The 19,817-nt window shown below is 42.8% G+C and overlaps 1 protein-coding gene across 1 annotated transcript in view; it reads right to left on the bottom strand.

Annotated features, from left to right (window-relative positions):
• The window catches only part of EFCAB5 (EF-hand calcium binding domain 5), a 117,338-nt gene that overhangs the window by 4,374 nt on the left and 93,147 nt on the right, over positions 1–19,817 (bottom strand). The window contains exons 19-23 of the mRNA XM_027130495.1: positions 19,018–19,170; positions 14,354–14,457; positions 11,767–12,020; positions 10,202–10,485; positions 9,705–9,801 (exon numbers count right to left, since the gene is read on the bottom strand). Coding sequence (XP_026986296.1) covers positions 9,705–9,801; positions 10,202–10,485; positions 11,767–12,020; positions 14,354–14,457; positions 19,018–19,170 — 892 coding nt within the window. The remainder of the gene's footprint in view (positions 1–9,704; positions 9,802–10,201; positions 10,486–11,766; positions 12,021–14,353; positions 14,458–19,017; positions 19,171–19,817) is intronic.

Below are 19,817 nucleotides of genomic sequence, written 5' to 3'. Positions count from 1 at the left end.
GATTTGAGGATGGGGAGCGACGTCGCTCCCTTTCACAAGCCCCTGTTGCTTATTTCCTGTCTTACTGTTACCGAGGACAGAAGCTCCGAACCTGTCTGGGTGGAGGTTCCTGTTTCCCTGCCCCGTTTCAATGAGAGATTGATGCCTTAACAACTGGCTCTAATGATTTCTCTAATGAAGCCTCCATCGGTCGGCTGGGTTCCCAGTAACAACGGTTGAGTGTTACTGCCCTCTTGTGGTGGATAGACGCCAGATCTCTGCAGTTCAGCAGAGCTCCAATGCGCATAGATGTAGTAATTCTTCCTTTGTAAAGGATATAGTAAATTATTTGAATATATCTGAGTTTAAAGACTTGCTGGGTCAAACTTTGAATCTCTGTTTATGAACCTATTAATTCAGAAACATTTTATGGTATTTTTGTAAGGTCTAGCTTAATCAAACTTTTAATTACATAGGGAATTCATTCTGCTGAAAACATTGGGGTATTATAGGATATTTATAATTAAAATTCCATTTATGGATCTCTGCTTTAACACTGGATTAATCCTTTGGGAATTATAGACAATTAGAAAGATGTGCGAAGCAATAAAGAATGAAGTCCTTAAGCTTCAAATCCAAAAGTTAAAGTGTAACTGCTCCTTTCAACTAAAATCTAACCCAAGATCAGCAAGCAGTGTATCTTTTTTAAAAAATTTTGGTTGCATTGGGTCTTTGTTGCATGCGAGCTTTCCCTAGTTGCAGCGAGCGGGGGCTACTCTTCGTTGCGGTGCGCGGGTTTCTCACTGCAGTGGCTTCTCTTGTTGCGGAGCACGGGCTCTAGGTGCACGGGCTTCAGTTGTTGTGGCACGTGGGCTCAGTAGTTGTGGCACGTGGGCTCAGTAGTTGTGGCTCGCGAGCTCTAGAGCACAGGCTCAGTCGTTGTGGCGCACGGTCTTAGTTGCTCTGCAGCATGTGGGATCTTCCTGGAGCAGGGCTCAAACCCCTGTCCCCTGAATTGGCAAGTGGATTCTTAACCACTGCGCCACCAGGGAAGTCCCTTTACTGTTTATTTAAATTAAATTATTTTAAAACACTTTTAAACAAAAAATAGAAACTCGCTATTGATGTGATAAAACCATTACAAATAAAAGTTGAATGATATTTTTTCTTGTATTCCAATGGCACAGGTATCAGTTGTTTGCTCCTTTTTGTTTGGAGCTTAGTGTGGGAAGCCTGTTACAGGGGTCTTTGCATTCAGTAAACACACTAATACTCTCCCTGTTTTCACTCTGGTACTCTCCCTCTCAGTTGTGTCTGACGTCCCCCAGTCCAAAGAAATTCTAGGTTACCCTCTCTGAGGAATAAATTTCTAAGGTTGGGGAGGGAAGGTTGCCCAGTGGTATGATGTAGAGAAGATGAGATACAGAGACCAAAACACTAAAACAGAAAGATGAGAAACAACAGGGAGAAGAAAACTTCAAAAAATACTTACCATTAATACTCTCAGTAAGATAAGACATTGCATTCATGAAATATGAACATGTTGTAGAAAGCAAATATTTAGAGAACAAGAGCAACAAAAGCTCTCAAACATTAAAATGCACAGAAACAAAAATTCAATAGGATTAAAAGTTGAGAGAATGTCTCAGAAAGTGAAACAAAAAGATGGAAAATAGGACAGAAAATACAGGAATTTTTGAGCCTGAATCTAGGAGATCCCATGTCTGAATAATAGGAGGAGTTCCAAAGAGGGAACACAGAAAAGGGAGGGTAGGGCCTCCACTAACCTCTAGGTCATTTTTGTGTAAATAAGAAAAAGACACCTACCATGGATGAATATACTCTATAAGCACACGGCTTGCTGAGCAGAAAAAGGTGTATGATCTACTGTATAGCACAGGGAACTCTGCTCAATGTTACGTGGCAGCCTGGATGGGGGAGAGTCTGGGGGAGAATGGATACATGTATATGTATGGTTGAGTCGCCTTGCTGTGCACCTGAAACTATCACAACACTGTTAATCGGCTATACTCCAATATAAAATTAAAAGTTAAAAAAAAAAAAAAAAAAAAAAAGAGGGCTTCCCTGGTGGCGCAGTGGTTGAGAGTCCGCCTGCCGATGCAGGGGACACGGGTTCGTGCTCCTGTCCGGGAAGATCCCACATGCCGCGGAGCGGCTGGGCCCGTGAGCCATGGCCGTTGAGCCTGCACGTCCGGAGCCTGTGCTCCGCAACGGGAGAGGCCCCAAGAGTGAGAGGCCCACATACTGCAAAAAAAAAAAAGAAAGAAAGAAAGAAAGAAAAAGGTGTGAGGAAAGAGATACCCCTCCTCCAAGCAGATATAGCCTTAAGCTGAAGCACACAGTTTAGTGAATGGAATTCTGGTTAGATTTCAGCCCCCACCATCCTCAGCAGGGCACATCTGTGCAGTGCACAGACTGCACAGCTGTAAGTAGCAGCCTTGATGCCATGGAGGAAATCATCAGGACTTAAGGACCTGTGTTTCACAACTGAAAAGGCCCAGTGAGTGCTCAGATCAATGGATGAAAACAGACCCACATCAAGACATATCATTATGAAATTTCACAGTCTTGGAGATAAAGGAGTAATTCTATAGCTTCTGGAGAGAAACAAAACAAAACATGCACAGAATCTGAAAGTTACATGCGCAGAATCAGAAAGGCTTCAGACTTCTTTTCAACAGCAAGCTTGGAAGTTTCCAAGTTTCTTCTAACAACGGAGCCATTTCCTCAAGAAGTTAACCATAGAGTTTCCATATGACCCAGCAATTCCACTCATAGTTATGTATCAAGAGAACTGAAAACATATACTCACAAAAAAACTTGTAAACAAATATTCATAGCAGTATTATTTATAATAGCCAAAAAGTAGAAACAACTCACATGTCCATCGACTGATAAATGGATAAATAAAATGTGGTATATCCTTATAATAGACTATTATTCAGCTATAAGAAAGTAATGAAGTACTGATACATGCTTGGACATAGATGAACCTTGAAACATTATGCTAAGTGAAAGAAGCCACATACAAAAGCCACCTATTGTATGATTCCATTTATATGAAATGTCCAGAATAGGCAAATATATAGATACTGAAAGTAGATTAGTGGTTGCCAAGGGCTGGGGTGGGGAGGGGCAAAGGAGAGTGACTGCTAATGGGTACCAGGTTTCTTTCTAAAGTGATGAAAATATTCTAAAATTAGATAGTGGTGATGATTGCACAACCTGGTGAACATACTAAAAACCACTAAATGGTATACTTTAAAAGAGTGAAATCTGTGGTATGTGAATTATATCTCAATTTCTAAAAGAAGACAATGGGGGACTTCTCTGGTGGCGCAGTGGTTAAGAATCCGCCGGCCAATGCAGGGGACATGGGTTCGAGCCCTGGTCCGGGAAGATGCCACATGCCTCGGAGCAACCAAACCTGTGCACCACAACTACTGAGCCCGCGTGCCACAACTACTCAAGCCGGCGTGCCTAGAGCCCATGCTCCACAACAAGAGAAGCCACCGCAGTGAGAAGCCCATGCACTGCAATGAAGAGTAGCCCCCGCTCACTGCAACTAGAGAAAGCCCAGGCGTAGCAACGAAGGCCCAACGCAGCAAAAAAAAAAAAAAAGACAATGGGGCAATGTCTTTAAAATTACACTTCCTAGCAAACTACAAATCAAATGTGACAGTTGAATAAAAACATCTTCAGACGTGAAAAGTCTCAAAAAATTTACCATTCATGCACTAGTGCTCAGGAAACTACTAGAGATATGCTATCTCAAAACATGGGAGTAGATGGAGGAAGAATGAACGAAGAGAATGGCAAAGTAAATACCTCTGACGGCAGCAAAATAAATTTCAGGAAGGCAGCTAAGGAGCAGATCTGGGGTGGGGGAAGGCCCCAGATTCAAAGAAAATTAAGATCTCTAGAAAGGATGGCTTCAAGAAAAAAAGAAATTGAAACCAACAAAAATTACCTGGTAAAACTGACCTTTTGGGAAATTAAAAATACGGAGAGACAAATAGAAGGGGTGAGAATAATTATGAAGTACAAAGAAAACTAAGCAATTTAAAAAATAAAAGGCAATTATTTACTTCAGGAAAAACAAAAATGAAAAAGGAATGATCAAAATATGCTACAATGCTCAGCTGTGGATATCTGAATAGGCAAAATCATGTAAACATTGCATTTGGATTTAACTCCAAATAGTAATACAATTTCATTGGGAGGGCAAGGTAAGAAAATTGTGGTATAACAGAACTAAACTTTCATCTATAAGAAGAAAATCATTTGACAAGGCTTAAGTTAATGACTCAAAAGATAGCAATAGTGCATAATATTAGAAATATAGAAAATTTGAAAACAACAGAAGAAACAGTCAAAAGAGTCAAAAAGAATTGCATGGTGAGAGGAACTGGGGAAAAGAGAGGAAAGGGATGGGCTAGTGACTTCTTTGTTAGAAGGCTTTTAGTTCTATTTGACCTTTTAAAGTACTTTAATAAAAAGTATGATATAGGGCTTCCCTGGTGGCGCAGTGGTTGAGAGTCCGCCTGCCGATGCAGGGGACATGGGTTCGTGCCCTGGTCCGGGAAGATCCCACATGCCGCGGAATGGCTGGGCCCGTGAACAATGGCCACTGAACCTGAGCGTCCAGAGCCTGTGCTCTGCAACGGGAGAGGCCCCAACAGTGAGAGGCCCACGTACCGCAAAAAAAAAAAAAAAGTATGATATAATTTTTATAATCCTTTTGGGATAAAAGATTGTTTTAACATCCACTGAAATGAAAAAAATGAGTGACAAAGGAACTTGGAAAATATGTTTGCCTTAAATAGAAAAATGTTCTCATTAAACTGATTTTCAACAGCCTTTATCAGATATCAAAGCAATGGGATGTTACCTTGACAAAACCATTTTTCTCATAATTCAATAACTACTATTGGAAAACTTCAAAATTTAAAATCAGGAGTGATAAGGAACGAAAGAAAATAGCTAATTTAATTTTTCTCTTTCTTTTTCCCCCAGATGACTTGAAACTGGAAGGGAAATGCATGGGAAATGGGCAAGCATCAAGGCCCCAGGTTTTTACCAAATTCCAAAATAGTTCCTGAACAGTGTGTGAGTACTTGTCTCATATCTTAACTAAAAGGGCCCTTTAAGTAGTTCTTTTCAGGACAAGGGAATCTATTCTAGAACGGAATGGATGTTTCTACCTCTAGAGCCTGAAATTCGTGAGCAACTCATAAATATCACACTCTAGACTCCCTCTTAAACCCAGGTCTAACTGTGATAGCAGCTCTTTTCCGACAAGTAGGAACAAGTCTTGGAAGAGGCCACTATCTAAGAATACTAGGTTTGAAAAGGTGGTAGGGAACTGTAACCAAATCCAAGTCAAATAGGACAAAACAATTTTCTTGGTTTCTTGTCCATTTCATTCTGACTCATTTAAAAGAACCCGGCACATCCTCACAGTTGCAGATTCAGTTCAGTGCTGTATTCATATTTGCTATTTCTGGATGGTTGGTAGAACCCTGTCTGATCTTTAGCTGTGCAGTAGGAGGTGAAGGAGAGAGTCTTGCCCCACTTCTGGAGCGGAGAGGGATGGAGAACAGCACGCAGTAGAGCCACCACGGTGGTGGCAATAGCAATTAGGGAAAGATCTCCCAGGGGAAAGGTGAATCTTGAGGACAGAAGTTAATCAGGGCTGTGAGTCCAGCAGTCCTGCCCCCTGATGGTAGATCATCTCCCTCCATTGTCATTCTTGGAGGATCATGGTGGTATTTTATGGAGGAAGCTGGTGAGTTTCTTTATAGATGGTGATAGCACTGAGGCTGTGGCCGCTTTGGAAGAGAAGCCCTGGGTCTCTCGCAGGAAAAGTGGAGGGCCTGGGGAACTCCTGCTGAGACCAGTGTCTGGGCACCTATAGACGCTTGGATTTAGGTGTGGGGAGGAAGTATGGCTACTTGCAGAAACACAGTTTCTAGACAGCAAAGTGATTCTGGTCACACTTGGAATGGGAGACAGCTCTTCTTACCTCTAGGTCTGAGAACATTTCCTGGTAGAAAACATCTGTCCAAACCCACTGGGAAGGGGACATGGGACAGAAAAACCAGGTGAGGCTGGCATCAGAGGTCCAAAATGGAGTGAGGAGAACAGATCCATTACAAGGTGGTCAGATCACGGGTCTTCAGGTAGAGAAGGCTAACTACATGAGTACTTTAGGCAGAGTAACAGAGGGTAGCAGGCTTTTGATGCACTATGCACAGCTGTCCGGGAGTGGTCACTGGAGTCAGTGGGTCCCCCACAGGGAAGTATGTCAGCAACATTCACATGCAATGGCATAGTCTTGGGAAGCCAAGCCTGCTGAACAAAGCTGCCCAGTGCTCCTGCAAAGGTGACTGTCTCAATATAAAGGTGGGACACAGCTACCTGGAATTCCACCAGAATATAAAATAACCCTTTCTAGAAATGTAAATCAAAAGCACGATGAGATATCACAACACATCTGCTAGAAAGGCTATTACCAAAACAAAAACCAAACAAACAAAAAAACCCCAAGAAATAACAAGTGCTGGCCAGGATGTGGAGAAAAGAGAACCCTTATGCACAGTTGGTAGGAATGTAAATTGGTGCAGTCACTATGGAAAACAATATGGAGTTTTCTCAAAACATTATAAATAGAACCACCATATGGTCCAGCAATTCCATTTTTGGGTATACATCTGAAGGAAATGAAATCACTATCTTGAAGAGATATCTGCACCCCTCATGTTCACTGCAGTGTTACTTACAATAACCAAGACGTGGGAACAACCTAGGTGTTCACTGACAGATGAATGAATAATGAAAATGTGATATATACATATAGTGGAATATTGTTCAGTCATAAAAAATAAGGAAATTCTGCCATTTGCAACAACATGGATGAAACTTCAGGGCATTAGGTTAAGTGCAATGAGTCAGACAAAGACAAATACCGTATGATCTCGCTAGAGCTAGGATGAAGTGGAGTGAGAGTTGGAAGCAGAAGCCCTAAAAAAGTGTGGGCACATCACCAGCCCTGACTCTGTTTTCTTGGCAAAATCATCAGTTTGGAAGGTTTGGTGAGTTTGGAGCTATGCCAAAAGTCCCTCCCCATCCTGGGCAGAACCTATAGGTATTGGTGGCATTTCATGCCGGGTGGAGTCATTGAGTAGGGGCCTTACTTACTTCTAGAAGAAGGCTCAGATAAACTTGGGCAGCAGAGTGCCCTGCCAGAAGACTCCTCTTTTTCTGGCACAAGCAGAAGGGTGCCCCAAGAGTTCTCTTTCCTTTCCCCAAATGCGGAGCTTAGAATTTCCTGATACAATTGCATCTGAAGGAGAGAGGGTTGGTACCTGGGTGGTCTGAACTTTCTTGATTGATTCAGAGACTGTGGTAATGCTAAAGGTTTGGTGGCCGTGGTAGGGGAGCCTAGGGGATATTAGCTTCTGGCTGAATCCAGCTCTGTTAACTGCAGTTGGAATTCCTGGCACCTGAGGACACTGCTGGAAGAGAAAGTGGTGGGGAGCATTGGAGATCAAGGCTACTGAGGAATCAGCTAGCACAGTCCAAAGTGGGGGCAAGCAAAGGAAACAGAAATTTCCATGTTTTCCTGAAACAAAAGAGCTATATATGACAACAGGAGGTAGTTCTGATAGGCAAATCGGAGGTGAGCCTGAAGAAACTCCCTTGAAGCATTGGTACAATGCCATGGATGATGCCTTTATTAAGGGCTGAGAGCCAATTCCTGAACATGCCTTCAAGGTGGAGAGGGGAGGGGCCTGATCCTCATCCCTAGCTCCTATCTGACAGAGGGACTGGACTGGACACTGGGGGGTACCTGAGTCCTTGCCCAAGAAGGGGAACATCAGTTTGAAGGGACACAAGTGGCAGCAGGATCTGGTTCTAGGCCAAGGGGCTGGCAGGTTGGATGGGGACCAAAGTGGAGTAGGGACTCAGGGAGAATCTCAGTTAGACAAACGGGTCACACATGGGGCAGTGCCAGGCCCAAGGCAGGGACTAAATCTACTCCAAAGGAAAGAGCAGCAACTAGGCACTGACATAGAAAATATTTCTGCTAGAGTTTTAAGTCCTCAGTGAACAGTGAACAAGTATAGACCAAGTACAGTGTATACAAATATATAGTGAACACGTATTCGTTTTTGTTGTTGCTGCCGTTACTGTTTTCCTTAAACAGCACCTTAGAAGTGATAACTGCAACACCTGTGAATGCAGAGGCTCTGTGAATCAGTCCATGGCCCTGAGGGCACGCAGAAGACCTTCCAAACAGGAATTCTAATCTTTACTCACACCACTCTCAGTCCACATGAATTCATGTGAACTATTTTTTTTTTTTTTTTGGCGGTACGCAGGCCTCTCACTGTTGTGGCCTCTCCCATTGCGGAGCACAGGCTCCGGACGCGCAGGCTCAGTGGCCATGGCTCACGGGCCTAGCTGCTCCACGGCATGTGGGATCTTCCCGGACTGGGGCACAAACCTGTGTCCCCTGCATCGGCAGGCAGACTCTCAACCACTGCACCACCAGCGAAGCCCCATGTTAACTTTTATGTGAATCTCGTGTCTAGCACTCCCGAACTTCTGGGAGTATCTCGCCTTCCTAAGCCAGAAGATCTCTCTCTCTCTCATCCACCCGTCCTCGCTCACTGCTTTGTGCTTCCGCTGTGCTACGTGCTTCCACTGCCACAGACAGCCTGAAGAGTGTGGCTGTCTTCCCCCGAGTTGCCTTTTCCTTTCTCTTGTCCTAGGAGTCTGATTCTAAGCCGCTCTGCCTAATATAGATGTCACAGAAGTCTAGAAACCCTTGTGACTTGGTCCAGAGTCTCCAAAGAGAGTGGGGGAGAGATGGATAGGCTTAGTGAAGAGATTTCTACAGAGCCATTTTTCCAATTAATGATTAGTTTTTTAAATGAGTTAAAAAAAAAGAACCAAATTTTTAAGTTCGCTCTTTACTGTTCTATTCATATAAACGGCCTCAGGGGGATTCCCTGGCCGTCCAGTGGTTAGGACTCTGTGCTTCCACTGCCGAGGGCCTAGGTTCGATCCCTGGTTGGGGAACTAAGATCCCACAAGCCGAGCAGCAAAAAACAAAAACAGAACAAAACAAAACTGGCCTTAGGTCTCTGGTGGGGTAATATACACACATAGAGAAATGTGTGCTTGTATATGCATATTTACCCTTATATGTTACCAGTTCTCTGTGGTCAAAGAGCTCATCACCTTTTCCAACCTGGGAGCCTCACTGCTTTGATTCCTGCTGATGCTCCTCCCAAAAAGTCTACATTACTAGTCTATAAAGACTCATAATCTATTATTTTCTTCGGTTCTTCATGGGAACTAAAGATAATAGCTGTCTTTTTGCTTAACATACTTGTCTCCTAGTCTCACTGCAGCCCCTATTTGCTTTTATTTTTTAGCGAATTATGAACATGTAGTCAATAAGTGGGAGACAGAGGTGCTTCTGAATTCTCATACGTGTGGCACAGACAGTCACTTTGGGGATTGCAGTAGATTACAGACAATGCCCCTCCTTTTAGAAGACTATAATCAGAACTATTTTCCCCTAAAAATTGAATGTATGAGCCACTTGCTTTATTCTAATAAAAGTCTCTGGATTGCAACTGTGTTTTGTTGCTCTTGGTATAGATTTAGACCAAAATTAAGTGGAAATTTACCTCTGATATATTCATCAATGAGCTTTAAATTAACCTTCAGTTTCCTAGCAGTTGGATCAAAGTCACAAATATTCTCGACTAAGTATTGGTTAACGTACTGTGAACAAAGAACAAAAGTTATGGAATCATCAACAAGTGGAAGTAGAGTGCCCAATTCATCAGTTTACATAATTCCATTTATATACACTTCAAAACAGGCAAAACCAGTCTATGGTGTTAGAAGTCAGGATTCTGGTTACCCGAGGGTGAGTGTGCGTGTGTGTGTGTGTGTGTGTGTGTGTGTGTGTGAGAGAAGCTGGTGATGGGAGAGGGTACGGTACAGAGGACGGCTTTGGGGATGCCACTAATGTTCTGTTTCTTGATCTAGGTGCCTGTTACAAATGTTCATTGTGTAAAAATTCTTGCCTTTGTATACTTAGGATTTGTGCAATTATGATTTGTATATCTAAACTTGTGTAGGGTATTTTTCAATAAAGTGTACTTAAAAAAAAACTTACCAGTTTACACTGATCCCAATTTCCTAAGTCACTTGATAATTCCAATTCTGGATGAAAGAACAAGATAATCCCTTTTAGGATGTCTTGTACTAGTCTTATGTTAGCTTCCAACTCCTGGGACTGGCTGTCTGGTGATTTTGGCTCTGCCAGAAGATCATAATCATAGAGCAACAGTGACACAAAGTCCATGGAGGTAAGCAGCCGGAGGCACTGTTGTAGCTCTTTCAGCATGACTCGGAAGAAGAGAATGCCTGCCCGCTGGACTGCTCCCACATTTTCAATTTCTGGAATGATAGAATGACATGCCACATTGTTGTTTAGTACACACACTACTTTTTAATAGGATTCTGAACATAATATAGTAAAACTTTTTTTTTTCTTCAGGAAAAAGAAGACCATATCCTATGGTTTTAAACAATCAGTTTCTCTAGTCACGAAATCAAAAGGCAAAAATGGAATTACACCTGGTGAAGTTCACAGGAAGAGGCTTTGAGGAAATGTGGAAACTTTTTTGGAGTTAGATCTTGGTTTGAATACCTACTTTCCCCCTTATTGGTTCTGCGGTCTCTCTGAGCCTCCTTTTCATTTTCTGTGAGGATAGAGCTGATCCCTACTTCCCTGTTGAGCTGTGGGAATTACAGGAGATGGTATATGTAAAAGTGCTTAGCCCCAGGTCTTACACATAGTGGATGCTCAAAAGACATGAGTTTTCTTTTCTTTTTTCTTCTTCTCCCACACTGTGTAGTGGCTAGAAACCTTTCAGTTTTACCCCACCAGAGTGTTACTCTACTAATTCTGGTCATTCCATTCTAGGCAGCCAAAGGTTTCCATGCTTCCTTCTTCCCTCCCTTCTGCCCAAACTGATTTTGTGCTAAGGGTAGCCTAGTGGATGTGGAATCATAAGGACCGGGGGCCTGTACTTGGTCGTGCACTAGCTTGCTATTGGACTTTTGTTTTGACGGGCGTTAGCTTCTTTATCTGTAAAATGAGATGTTCCGAAGAGTTAGCACTGTGTAATGTACTGAAAAGAGCACCCAAACTGGGGTGCAAATCCAGCCTTCACCACTTGTTAACTATGTGATTTGGTGCAAGTTGTTTCTCTGAACTTTACTTTCCTCATCTGTAAAATGAAATAATCACCATTCACCTCATAGAGTTATGGTAAGGACCAATTGAAATAACATATTTAAAGTGTTTGACACATGATGTGACATTTAATATTGGGCTGGCCAGAAGGGTTATTCGGGTTTTTCCGTAAGATGTTACAGAAAAACCCAAATGACCTTTTTGGCCAACCCAATAAATGCTACTTGTATATTGCCTTTATGAGTCCTTCCAGTTCTAAAACCATGACTCTAGCCAAGAAAATGTGATTCCTTACCCTTTGCTAGAATTTATAGCCCATACTCATCAGCCCAAGACTGCAAGAAGGAAATCCTTCCATGTGGAAAGATCTATATATTGCAACAGTTCATTTTAGAAAATGCATCCTGCATTGCATTGTCTGTGATTTCCCCAAAACCTTTTAAATCCATGAATTCAGATGGTCGCCACATGCACAATACCTAAGATATAGTTTTTCTTTATTTCTCCAGATAATTCGCCCAGTATTTCATTGCAGGCAACTTGGATCACCTTCGTCATTTTCTGTAGATCTTTAAATTCTCGATACAACAACATCTTACTCCTGCCAATGTTAACATCGAGAGCTCCCAAAGCTTCTCCTGTTCTCTCACGAAGTGGAACTACTATGTGGTTTTCTCCACAGACAGAGGCCAAAACAACTTCTGAACTGTCTGTACACTTAAAGAGGAAATCTCTGAAACCAAAACCAAATAAGCATAAGGATATAAAACAACAGCCTGTTCATAACATTCCACCCAAACATACTGAATCATCTTCTCTTGTGCCTACTACACTCCAGCCACACCAGCCCTTGTTGCTGTTTCGTCTGCCTGGACCACTCCACCCCTTGAGTTCACAGGGGTCTCTCCCTCAGCTCCTCATAGAGAAGCCCTCCCAGACCCCACAATCTAAAATAGCTGCACCTGAGTCTCGCTCCACCCTAATACTCTGCCTTATTGTTTTTACTATATACTTATCCTTATCTGAGGGTATTTGTTTTTTGTTTAAATATTGTCCAATACGTATTGGTTGAATGCCTGAAGGAACAATGAGCGTGTTAGGTCAGGTGCCCTAGAAGCAGAGCCTGAGAAAAGGGATGCTCTGTGCAAATGATTTATTGAGGGAGTGCTCTCAGGAGAAACCTGTAAGGGTCTGAGAAAAGCACGATAGGCAAGGGGGAGGAGCTAAGCAAGAATGTGATTTCAGGTGAACTCTAGCCTCAGTCTGATCCCAAGGGGAGCTCTGGAAGGCAAATTGTGCCCAGACTCTGCTCCACCTTGAGGCAGGGGAGAGGCCTTTTGTCAGTCATTAGAGCTCTAATCTGCTTGGGTTGTGTGTGGAGAGGGTGTTTACAGAACTCTTAGGCACCTCCTGGTGAGAGGCTCCCATTGCTCAAGGGTGCTCCTCCAGAGAAAGTTACAGTGTAAGTCATTAGCAGTAGGACCTGGCCCCTCGCAGAAGGTACATGGGGATCTGGGCAGGGCACCTGCTTCAGTGAGGGACCTGCGGTTTTCATAGAAATGTAGTGGCTCCTTTTTTCTCTAGTGAGGTATAGCTTTTTATCTCTTTCTCTCTTTCCCCATCTACATGATATTGAGTGTATCTTTTTTTTTTTTTTGGCCGAACTTTGGCATGCGGAACTTCCTTAACCAGGGATCAAACCCCCGCCCCCTGCAGTGGAAGCCCAGAGTCTTAACCATTGGACCATCAGGGAAGTCCTTACATGATATTGAGATGTCATTCCTTTGAGGTATTTGTAAAAATGTTGGTGCTTTGCATAGCCTCAAAAGCACGTTTAGGGAATTCCCTCGTGATCCAGTGGTTAGGATTCCGTGCTTCCACTGCAGGGGACAGGGGTTCGATCCCTGGTCAGGGAACTAAGATTCCATATGCTGCAGGGCATGGTCAAAAAAAAGCACATTTAGTTCATAACATCAATCCTATGATGATAGGAAAGGTTATGTCCTTCTTTTGCTATTCCTACCCCTTGCTGCAGCTGAGCCATCACTTTGTGTCTTTATGATAACCATAGTAATGATACATCATGCTAAGCTTTCTTGGTCAACAGAGGTCCTCAAAAAGCACCTGCTCTGGGCTTCCCTGGTGGCGCAGTGGTTGAGAGTCCGCCTGCCGATGCAGGGGACACGTGTTCGTGCCCCAGTCCAGGAAGATCCCACATGCCGCAGAGCGGCTGGGCCCGTGAGCCATGGCCGCTGAGCCTGTGCGTCCGGAGCCTGTGCTCCGCAACGGGAGAGGCCACAACAGTGAGAGGCCCGCGTACCGCAAAAAAAAAAAAAAAAAAAAAAAAGCACCTACTCTAAGTTACACACAGAAATCCGAGGTTATAAGTCTGGATGTTACAAGGACTCCTGTAGAACTCTTGACCAGCACAAGGAATAACTGTATGGAAAAGAGCTTAAAACTGAATGAACATTCTGGTATGAGGCCAAACTGAAATTGAATTAACATAGGTACTTAAATGTCAAATTAGCCTACTAGTCTGAGATAGGTTACCGCCTATTCAACTATGCTGACCCTCTAAGAAGCAGTGGTCCCTTTTTGCAAAAGATGTATTCTAGTTAAGATCTGTTTTGCATCTGTCCACAGTTTAATAGTCTTTGCATTCCACAGGTGAGAGGCATTCAAGGTTATCTAGAACTGGGGGTTTATTAAAGGCAACATTCTTTGCCTCCTCCCCATCTTTGCCCCAGACTGTCTTCTTTAAATAAAAAATACAAGTCCACAGGCTAGTTAACATTAAGAGGATGAGCTCTGATTAAGTGATGTGGGTGTATTTTTCATAACCATGGTGGGTTTTTGTTAATTCCATGTTTACAGGACAATTATAGAAAATAAAACACTAAATTGAAATCTGTTTTAAAAAGGACTTGAGGGGGAAAGGACCCAGGCAGACAAAGGTCTGCAGTAATTTTTCTTTAAAACCCAATCAGAATGAGAGCCAGTGTATATTAATAAGAGGCAGAAGATGGCAGTCAAACAAAACAGACCATGAGGTATGTCTCATACCTGAAGATGCAAGTCTTCCTAAAGATGATAGGGGGATTCCTGTGGATTTCTGTTAGACCCAGGTGCCCTGTGACCATCATATTTCGTAAAACGTAGTCTGAATCCTTGAAAAGAGGCAGAGATATCATTAGAGAGAGGAGTACTTAGACTTCATACTCTCTCTTTTTTTAAAAAAATATTTATTTGTTTTTGGCTGCATCAGGGTCTTAGGTGTGGTGCATGGGCAGCGTGCGTGCTCTTCGTTTTGGCACGTCGGCTTCTCTCTAGTTGTGGTCCGTGGGGTCAGTAACTGCAGTGCACCAGCTTAGTTGCCCCGAGGCATGTGGGATCTTAGTTCCCCGACCAGGGATCAAACCCCTGTCCCCTGCATTGGAAGGCAGATTCTTAACCACTGGACCACCAGGAAGTCCCCCAGACTTCATACTCTCATTAAGACTTTTGGGGACAAATAAATAGAAAAAAATTAGAAAAGCTTAGGTAATATAAAATGTTTTTCAAATTATAGGTCAAGGTCAATATAATTTTGAGCCACAATGATGCCAAACACTTGGGCCTCAAGGTTTGGGTCTCAGAATTTTTTTTTTCCTATCCTCACTCATTCTATTGGTCATCCCATCCAGTCTCATGATTTTTGTTTTGTTTTGGTAAAATATACACAGCATAATATTATCATTTTAACCATTCATAAGTGTGCAATTCAGTGGGATTAAATACATTCACAATGTGTAACCACTCGAGTAGTTTTAAATATAATTTATTTACCAGTCTGGATTTCTCCCAAACACTAAGCTCATATATCCAACTGTCTATTCAATATCTCCACTTAGATGTCTAACAGACATTTCAAATTATATTTAAAAAAAATCTTTTTCAATTTATTAGGTAAGAAATTATCTTCTACTTAACTTTGTATTTATTTCATTATGAGAACAATTGAACATTTTTTCCCATGTTTATTGACCATTTGCATGAGGTTTTTTGTTTAAATAAAATTGTCCTTTGCTTATTTTTATTTTGGATTTTCAAAATCTCATTGACTTTTATATAACACTGTTAATCCTTTGTCAGATATGTGGCAATTAGTTGTGTTTATAACTTTGATGCAGGAAAGTTTTACATTTTTATGTCATCAATGTATCAACCTCGCTTTAATCATTTCAATCTTTGAAATAGAATCAGCCATCCTTCCTCAGACCATGGCTGTAAATTCCCTCCTATCCTTCATTTTCTTAGCTATTCTCATGCATTTATTCTTCTTCCAAATGAAGATTAAAATCATTTGGCCAATTTAAAAAATCATGCTGGAATTTACCTTGGAATTTTGTTAAATTTAAAAATAATTTTGGTAAGAAATTATATTTTTAAAAAGTGGTCTTCTTGTGAAAATAATCATGATATGACTTTTTAACTTTATGAAAAAAATTTATGTCCCTTGGTAAAGTTTGTAGTTTGCTTCAGGTAGGACCTAAGCGTGATGGAGTGAAGTGGGGGGAATGTTCTGGGCAGGGTAACAGCATTTTTGAAGTCCCTGAGGTTAAAAAAAAAAAAAGGTTTCATGACTTCCCTGGTGGTCCAGTGGTTAAGAATCTGCCTTCCAATGCTGGGGTTGGGGGTTTGATCCCTGGTCGGGGAACTAAGATCCCACATGTGGTGGGGGAACTAAACCTGCATGCCACAACTAGAGAGCCTGTGTGCTGCAACTAGAGAGAAGCCAGAAACAAAGAGCCTGCGCACCACAACGAAGACCCAGCACAGCCAAAATAAAAGAAAAATTTTTAAAAAGGTTTCTATTATGTATGGTGGGATGTGAAACATTAATTGTGGTATTGTATACCACCCTCCTCCCCACTCAAGCAGAAAGTTTGTGCTGCCTAAGAAAAGAAATGTGGAGAGGTGGAAAGCAGAAATCACCTGCTAATCTCTGGTTTTTGTTTTTTCAAAAGCCTACTTGATATAACTTAAGATAGCAAACCAGGCACATGTTAGACCTCAGGAAAGTAAGAGACTGAGGTCTTGGTCTCCTTGCTGGCTGTCAGCTGGGGGCTGCCCTTAGCTCCTAGCGACCTTGGGTCTTTGTACAGCTTCAGAACCAGCAACAGAGTGTCAACTCTCTCACACTGCCATCGCTCTGACTCTTCTTCCATCCTTTCACCTTTCAGGGACCATAGCCAGAAAAGGTTATCTGCTTTTAAGGACACGTATAATCGATAGGGCCTACCTGGCTAATCCAGGACACTCTCCCTTTCTCAAGGTCCTTAATACTAATCATGTCTGCAAAATTCCTTTTGCCACTAAGGTAACATATTTACAGGTTCCAGGAATTAGGATATGGACGTCTTGGTGGGGGGAAACATTATTCAGCCTACCACAGTTAAATATTTAACAAATTCGGTGCTCCAAAGAAATAGTTAGACATAGGTGCTTTGGGGTGATAAACTAAATAAATAATAATAATAATGATATTTATTATTATTCACAATAAAAGAGATAGCCTGAGTTTCATATCTAAGAGAAATTGAAACTCCTATGTTCCCTCATTTATAGTTATTGTCAAAAGAGTGAGAACTCTTTTTCCTCCATGACTCTGTACCTTACAGAAACATGGGCATGAGGTGAGGTGGGATGTCTCAGAATCTACTTTATAATTTGTATCAGTCAGGATGTCAGGAGGAAGCAGATGACACACCAGTACTGGCTAATTTGAAGAGTGTTTAATAAAGGGACTATTTATGAAAGCATGGGCAGTACTTAGAATCCCAGGCCTAGTAACAATGGGGAGCTGCTACCACTTTTAGCCTGAAGAGGCAAGGGATGGAAGCAATTACTGGAACTTGGAGAAGACAGGAGAGGGAGAGGGCCACTTGACTAAAGGTACAGTGGCCTTTAGTCGAAGAACACAGCTAACCCACAGCAACCTGGCAGAGGGGAGAGCCAAAAGCAGAAGGAGAGCCTCCCTCTCCTTCTACCCACCAATCTCCTACTGGTGCCTCTCATTGGACAATCCCAAGAAGAAGCTAAAGGCCAAGGAGTCCATTGATTCAGTCTACTTTCTGAGGTACAGAGCGAGCTGGAGAAGAGAGGAGAGTAGATCTGGAGGGGCTGCATAAAGTAAGGGAGAGGCTTATTAAGTTACCATAGTTGAATGCTTTAAAAAAAGGTATCCCTACAGCCATCCTCAGCCACTTTTAACATCAAAACCTCACCTAGTATCTCCCACCTAGGACAAACCCCTGACTACAGGCTTGGACAGGCTGTACTGGTCTCTACCTGGCCGTGACCCCACCCAGACCCTGGCTGCTGGGTGGTCCTCCTCTCCCCGTCGGGATATGGTCTCCACCTCCATAAGATGGCCTTGGGTCAGATGGATAGTGACCCTTCTGGTCTTGTCCACAGCATTACAATTCTGAAACTACACGCCCCTTCAGCTGCGCTTCTTGCTGACTGCTATAGGCGATGTTAACCTTCTTCATGGGCCCTAGGTGCTGTTTCTCTGAGGGCTCCAACAAAGTGCTTAGACGCTGGCCAAGTGGAATGCTCCCCAGACCACACACGCTATGGTCCCACTGTGTCTGTGGCCTATGGGACCTGGTGGTCTGCCCCCTATACTGAGAGGTTCTCACCGCCACCCACCCAACACATACACACCAGGTGGTCCGCCCCAGTTCAGAAGGCACTTGAAGGCTCCCACCCCCACCCCACCCCAGGAGCAGCACCCACAACTAGGCATTCTCCACCTCCTTGGCCTGGTCACCCCATCAGAGAGCTCTGTGATTCTGCCCTCTTTAGCCAAGGCCTCATCAGCTTGATCCAGCCACTGAAGGAGGGAAGCGGGGACCTGGAGGGAAGGAAGGAAAAGAAGCCAAAAAGGAAGGGGAGAGGCACCTGTGGGACGGCCAGGTAAAGGACTGAAAGACAATCAACGTGTTGCCACCACCTGATCAGGCACCGTGCAGAATAGTTTAGCCTTCTTGAAACGAAGACCCCTTTCCATCCATTCTTATCACATGAAAAATCCTAACATTAACATTAAGTGTAAAGAAGCAAAGCAAACATTCATCAAAAACTCATCACATTGTAGATAGGAAGCCTTTTTTTTTCTTTTTTTGATTGGCGTGATATAAGGTGTCCTTCCAAAACAGGGGTGCCTCATCCCTTCCCAGTTCACCCATATGATCCTGGTGGGGTCTGCCAGTTACTGTAAATTTCCCACCCTGGCCAGGAGGGGCATATCTCAGGATAGATCAAAACGAGTTTTCTTTCCTTGGTTTTTCCAAATTGGAACAGGAAAGAAAAATTCTTCTTTAGTTACTAAGCATCAGGCTTGCCCTGTAGAAAAAAACCTGTCTTTAGCCAGAAGGGCAAAGCCAAAGTGCAGAGGGAAGCAAACGTGAGAACTGGGAAGAGAAATAACATGAGAGAGCCCAGATGGTCATCCCGGAAGCCAGCCTGACTCCTGCCCCTTCTTCATTTGGTTACCTGAGTTAATCAATCTGCCCCCCTTTGCCTAAGGCAGTTTGATGGATTTCTGCCACTCACAGCCAAGGATCTTGAGTTGGGGTCATAGCATAATAGCTAACTGAATATGCTTTAAAATACGAGCAAGACAATAGTATCTAGAAACTCTGTTAACCTGGGGCGGTCTAACACTGCCCAGCCTTGCCTACCTTCGCTGGGCTAGGCTCAGTGAAGTATGTAGTGATGGCAGTGATGCTGGATGTGATGTTGTAGAGCCAGCTGATGCCAGTGATCACAACATGCAGGATATGCTCTCGGCTGTGGACGTAGTGATAGGCAGTACTAAAAACATGGGCAACTCCCTGTAGAGACAGAAAATTTAAATTGCCTTTTCTATATAAAACACCAAAATAATTAGTAATGCATCAATTGGATTATCTTTTTAATTGATAATCTACTTCCTACAAATTATTCATCAATTCTCAAAAGGCAGTGTTCCAGATTCTACTATGAAAAAAGGATCAATCACAGTGAAATCAAAAGTAAGGAGAGATCTACCATAAGATCAACCTAACTTACTGTGTTTCCTGACAATCATCCAGTGAAATCTGTGATATGTACTATCAGAAAATAGTGTCAGAAGAACAAGATAAACTTTGAAATGAGAAAAAAAGGTTTAAAAGCCAAGAACTGATGCCAACCTTGGACAGATGGGTAAGAGCTGCCCTGATCTGATGCAATATTAATGTCTGCATCTTTACAAGGCTACTGTCATCAGATCAGCAAGCAGTACAGGTGTGCTGGGTTCCAAGGCCTGCAACACGCTAGAGTACACCATCGTCTTAGATACGTAAAGAGAGCCTGTTCTACAGAGAAGGGACGGGAAGTCCTTAGAACCCATCTGTGGTCTTCTTGTCAAGAAACTCTAGGAACCAAAAATTCTTCAAAAATATCTGCATTTTATATTAGGATCCAAGGCATCTAAGGGTAACCCAGGAGCCTTTACCTC

The sequence above is a fragment of the Aethalodelphis obliquidens genome, unplaced genomic scaffold (assembly GCF_003676395.1).
Source record: "Aethalodelphis obliquidens isolate GAN/ISIS:26980383/991018 unplaced genomic scaffold, ASM367639v1 scaffold38, whole genome shotgun sequence".
Taxonomy (NCBI): Eukaryota; Metazoa; Chordata; class Mammalia; order Artiodactyla; family Delphinidae; genus Aethalodelphis; species Aethalodelphis obliquidens.
This window is presented reverse-complemented; position numbering and strand designations above follow the sequence as displayed.